This window comes from Octopus bimaculoides, chromosome 14 (genome assembly GCF_001194135.2).
Source record: "Octopus bimaculoides isolate UCB-OBI-ISO-001 chromosome 14, ASM119413v2, whole genome shotgun sequence".
Classification (NCBI taxonomy): Eukaryota; Metazoa; Mollusca; class Cephalopoda; order Octopoda; family Octopodidae; genus Octopus; species Octopus bimaculoides.
Window position 1 is genome coordinate 53,785,779 of NC_068994.1, and position 5,792 is coordinate 53,791,570.

The 5,792-nt window shown below is 35.7% G+C and overlaps 1 protein-coding gene across 1 annotated transcript; it reads right to left on the reverse strand.

Annotated features, from left to right (window-relative positions):
* Positions 1-412: 412 nt before the first annotated feature.
* On the reverse strand, positions 413-4,381 carry LOC106867703 (MORN repeat-containing protein 4). The gene is made up of 3 exons (XM_014912663.1): positions 4,186-4,381; positions 1,113-1,222; positions 413-746 (listed from the first exon to the last, which is right to left on the reverse strand). Exons 1-3 carry the CDS (start codon positions 4,359-4,361, stop codon positions 598-600), a joined length of 435 nt encoding a protein of 144 aa, XP_014768149.1. The 5' UTR covers positions 4,362-4,381; the 3' UTR covers positions 413-597.
* Between the last annotated feature and the right edge of the window lie 1,411 nt (positions 4,382-5,792).

Genomic DNA, 5,792 nt, shown 5'->3' on the forward strand with positions numbered 1-5,792 from the left:
CTCACACTTCCTTATTATGGTCAGTTTTACTCAAAACAAGTTCCTGAGATCATCCTAAATACATGTATTAAAGTGGAGATGTGAAAGAAATATTTCCCATTACTAATCATTAAAGCAAGTTACAGATATTCTACAGAAATTATAGCCAGACTGATTTTTGTTACAATGTTTCGTATCAGTGCTGGCAATAATTTCTGTAGAATATCAGTAAAAATAATCTTAACAAGAGATGTAATAGCACTGCTAACACAGGAGAACATGGTATTGACTTATAAAAACATTTAATATATTTTATAGTATATTATGGTTGCATAACAAAATACGGTCCCCCTACTGGTCATTAAAGAAAGTGTTGTGTTTTTATGAAGACTGTTTGATCACCAAAGTTTTTGTACATTAGATAGTTTTAAAGCTTTTTCTTCTTCGTCTTCTTCTTCTTCTTCTTCAAAGATTACTGCTGTTAGTGCAAAACTACAAAATAGATGTGGAATAGTGCAGGAATCTCATCTAATAATAATATGAGAGAGTGACGTTATCATATTTGTGCAGTAATGGTCTCATTATCAATGAAAACACTTGCGTTTTAAAGCACATTTCTTATACTCGCATCTGCTGAGCAGCTCGAGCTATTGACTTTGCTTTTTCTACATGGTCAGAACTTTCGCATATCATTTTGCATACATTTCTATCAAAGATACCTTCTTTTTTCGGAAAGCCATTAGTTCCATCAGCATATGTAACTAAACCTGAAAAAAAAAAAAGAAAAGAAAATTCAAAAAATTTTCCTGAAGTTATTTGACCAACATATGAGAAGTTTCATTAGGTTACTTTTCTAACCATATTAAAAGAAAATTGTTGAAGAATGCACTAAGGGATTCCAGATTCAACATATTTTAAAAGTTTCATTGCAAAGCAATATATTAGTTTGTAAAGTAAGTATCAATTCTAAGGATTTCAAAATGTGTCTTCTTAAAAATTGAGGTGAAAAAAAAAAATCTTAAACCATTTGTTACCATTTCCTGCTCCTCCCCACCACCAGCACTACCTCTACTACTACTACATAAGTAAAAGATGAAAAAAACAAAAGGTAAAATGCAAATATAATTACTTACCGTAGCCATGAAATTCTCCGTCCTTGAATTGGCCTTCATATTTCATTCCGTCAACATTTACGAATACACCATAACCGTAAAATTTACCTTGCCAAAACTCTCCAGCATACCTACATGGAACAGAAATGGAAAAGATTGCAATACTGTGAACCGACAAAGAAATCATATAAGAAGCAAAATGTAGCACATTATTTCGGCCATGCCTATAGATTAAAATACTGACCTCTTCTCAGGCCACAAATTTAGTAATTGTCATTGTCGTCATCATCACCATCATTTTAACATCCATTTTTCTATGCTTGCATGGATCAGACAGAATTTGCTGAGGCTGATTTTCTAAGACAAGATACCCTTTCTGTTGCCACCTGTTTCTATGCAAGTAATATTACCCCGTGGCTGGGCATATTTCCACAAAATCGTGAAAAAAAATGGTCCTAATGTGAGATGGTGGCATTCATTTATAACTATCATACAATGTCAAGACAAAGACACACACACAAACGCATATATATATGTACACACACACACACACACACATATATACATGAGTTGTCTAAGAGACCTTAAGTCAGGGAAAAGATACACTCATATATCTGTTAGTAAAGTGGGTATATTATCCATGTGTTCAACACCTTAACCACTAGGCCACATGCCTTCATGTGCGTGCACACACACACACACACATACACTGGCTTGCTTTCAGTTTTTGTTTGCCAAATCCACTCATAAGATTTTGGTCAGCCTTTGGATTGAACCCAAAACCATGTGGTTGAGAACTGAATTTCTTAACTACACAGCCATGTCTGCATCTATACATGGCTTTTGTTGACCTGGGGCTATGACTGAAGGCATTTGCCCAAGTCACCACACTGTAGGACTGAATCCCAAAACCACGTGACTGAGAAGGATGGAGAAATTTTTTTATATAGTCATAAGAAGTGCAGGTACCACTGAGTTTTGCAGAGCCTCTGAAAGAGAGGGAAAAAAAACCATTTACTGCAGTAAGGAAGCAGTTTGTCACAGTATTAACTTATTTCTCAGGCCAGAATCTTCCTGGTCTGATTGCTTACGACAGAAAGAACTCTAGTAAAGGCACCAAACAACCTTGGATTAGTGCTAAATCAGGTGACAAATTAGGTCTACACTGCCTCAACCCGGAGGCATAATAGGAAAAATAAATGCAGCACATTTACTGAAACAATTTTCCTTATTTGGTGAAAGTAAATAAAGAAAAACTGATTAGCTTAATGCTGTATACTGCGGCTGTCAATTTCACCATCTCTTTGATGGTGAAAATAGCTGCAATTTTTGAAATTATACATAGATATTTAAGTATATATATGTATGTGTGTGTGTGTGTGTGTATGTCTGTACACACACCTCTATATGTCCAGCAGTATTAACACCAAGCAGTGTTTAGGCATAAGTAAATGTTAAGTTAATTAAAATATGTTTGTGACATATTTCAACTTTTGAAAGCAAACTTATTGCAGTTACTGTAGAAAAAAACATTCTTTCTAATGGTAAAAGCTGTGTAGTGGGTGCTTTTTACATGCCACTGGTACGCAGGCCAGTCAGCCGGCACTGGCATCGACCACGCTCAAATGGTGCTTTTTACATGCCACTGGCATGGGAGCCAGTCGGGCAGCACAGGCATCGACCATGCTCGAATAGTGTCTTTTACATGCCACCAGCATGGGTGCCAATCAGGTGGTACTGTCATCAGCCACAACAAGAAAATAAGAAAATAGAGATAATTAAATTAATGATTATTTGTTTAATTATCTCTCTTTTCTTATATATATGTACATATATATGAGTATAAATATATATATATATATATATATACATAAGTAATCTAAGAGACCATGAGTCAGGAAGAAGATGCACTTGCATATCTGTCAATAGAGTGGGTATATTATCCAAAATGTACAGTATCGTATATCCATTACGGCTGATCTTACCAATCAGTTTCATGCAAGGAACACAAAAGAGTGTTAGATAATGATTCAAGGTTATATAATTAGATTGATACCTAACACTCCATTGTATTCCTTGCACGAAACCAATTGGTAAGATCAGCCATGATGGATATATAAAATTTCTCTTACAAAGTATGAGTTGGACCAAGGTTGGAGAAATTGGCATTTACCCAAGACGTGTGCAGAGGGATCAAATGCAGGTCCTTGTGGTGATGAAAGAGACTCCTCAGCCATTTAGCCAAACTGTCTAAGAAGTCTGCTTCCAAGCCATGTTTTGAGTTCAGTCCTATTGTATGGTGCTTTGGACAAGTGTCTTCAACTATTGCCCCAAGACAAGCCAAAGCTGTGGGAATGGATTTGGTAGGCAGAAACTGGAAGAAACCTGTCGTATATGCATCTTTGTGAGTGTGAAAAAAAAATGTGTGTGTCATTGTCTTGACATGATGTGATAGTTGTAAATGAGTGTCACCATCGTACAAGCAGCTTCCCTTGTTTTCAGTCTTCCATGGAAACACATCAAGCCACAAGGAAATATCATCTTACTTTGCAATAGGTAAGGGTTGGCAACAGCAAGGGCATCCAGCTGTAGAAAGTCTACCTTAACAAATTCCACCTGACCTATTCTAGTAAGGAGAAGACATTAAATGATGATGATACTGATGATGATGATGATGGTGATGGTGATGATACGTATATGCTGAACATTATATATACATATATACAAGTGTTAGATAAAATGTATTTTAACCAGACAAATCTGAGGCATATAATCACAAAGTGTTCAATAAATAATGATCAATTAACTGTAGGTCAGAATATTCAGAGCTGCGACAATTAGTGGACATGATAACAAGAGAATGGAATGAAACAACTCAGAAAAATCTCTTAAAACTAATATATGTAAAATACCTATTGGTGTTTGTACCAAAGAATTAATAAATTCTTATCAATGAACATTCTTCTCTGTTCTGTTTCTTTGAAGTAAAATAAAATTCTTATTTGTCAAAGAACAAATAAAATAGAATGGAAGAAACACCATTCTATCTCAACATAATATAACAGAAAAATTAAACTTTGGCAAGTTAACTTACGAAGCGCCATCCGGAAAGTTGATGCTGCCTTTGCCAGTGAACAGTCCACTCTCAAATGATCCTTTGTAAGTTGTTTTGTCACCGAAAATAATGGAGCCAATTCCCATCCGAAGTCCACGGTCATCAAACATGCCATTGTAAACAGTACCATCTGGGTATTTGAATTCTATTGCCATATTGCTTGCTTATAGTCTTACTAGAAAGAAAATAAAAGAGCAGAATAAAATTTCTTGCACGTAGATATCTAGGACATTAAAATATATCTGAAAGAGATAGTGAGAAAACATTGAATAAATATTCATAACCAGCTTAGATAGATATCAGTTATGTTCAGATGGTTCACATATCAGGTTCGGAATGTCATATTTTGACATACCATCTTTTTAATTTTTAATTTTGCAAGGTCTAACTACGTAGGAAGAATTGAAGAAAACTAACAGGTTGTTGTTGTTGTTATTTTGTTCAAAGTCAGCCCTGATTCGCTCAACCCATCTTTTTTGGTTTCATGTATAATACTTCTTAACAACCATATTTGAAATGAGATAATTCAGGAAAAGAGCAGAGCGAATGATGTGATTGCAGAATACCAAAAGCAAAAATTCCACTGGGTCAGACATGTCACAAGGTTCACAGACAACAGATGAACTTCTGCAGTTGCCAAGTGGTATCCAAAAGATCAGAAAAGGCTCATGGGAAGGTCTATACAATGATGGGAAAACAATTTAGTCAAGCAATTTGGGGCAAAATGGCACAATCAAGACAGAGTTGGAAGTGTATTGTGACCAGTGGTGCATAACAATATCTGATGATCTGGTTGACACTGTAATACTGTGATAATACTTCTAATTTGCCTAAATTCAATACCATCATTAGATATGTGATGCAGCCATAGAAAAGGATCGAGACTGCCTGTAAAAATCATACTGCCATTGAAACTCTGAAATATTTATCCTCATGCAATGATGTATTATGCAAAAAAAAAACAAAAAAAAACAGACGACCCTCCACATAAAAAACACCCCTCAAATATTTTGTTTATTACTATTTATTAATGATCATGGATGCCAAACCAAAGGAGTAACATAAAAAACATGAAGATTGATGGATGTGATGTTTCAGGAGTAACATAAGAGAGATAGATGAGTGTGACAGGACAATAAATGGGGAGGATTCTATAGGAGTGACATATTGGAAATATGTCTCCAAGCACAGGAGTGGCTGTGTGGTAAGTAGCTTGCTTACCAATCACATGGTTCTGGATTCAGTCCCACTGCATGGCACCTTGGGCAAATGTCTTCTACTATAACTTCGGGCTGACCAAAGCCTTGTGAGGTCCATCACAGAATTACTCCTCTTTCCAAGTTGAGTGGACTGGAGCACTATGAAATGAAGTGTGTGTTTTGCTCAAGAACACAATGTGTCACCTGGTCCAGGAATTGAAACCACAATCTTACAATCAACACCTTAACTGCTAAGCCACACGCCTCTACACTCACGCTTTACTCAGTTCTTATTTCACAAAACATTAATCCGCTAGCATCCTCTTTCTGTGGATGTTATTCTAAAAGACATTGACTAAGATTAATAATGGTTTAAGTTGAATGTTA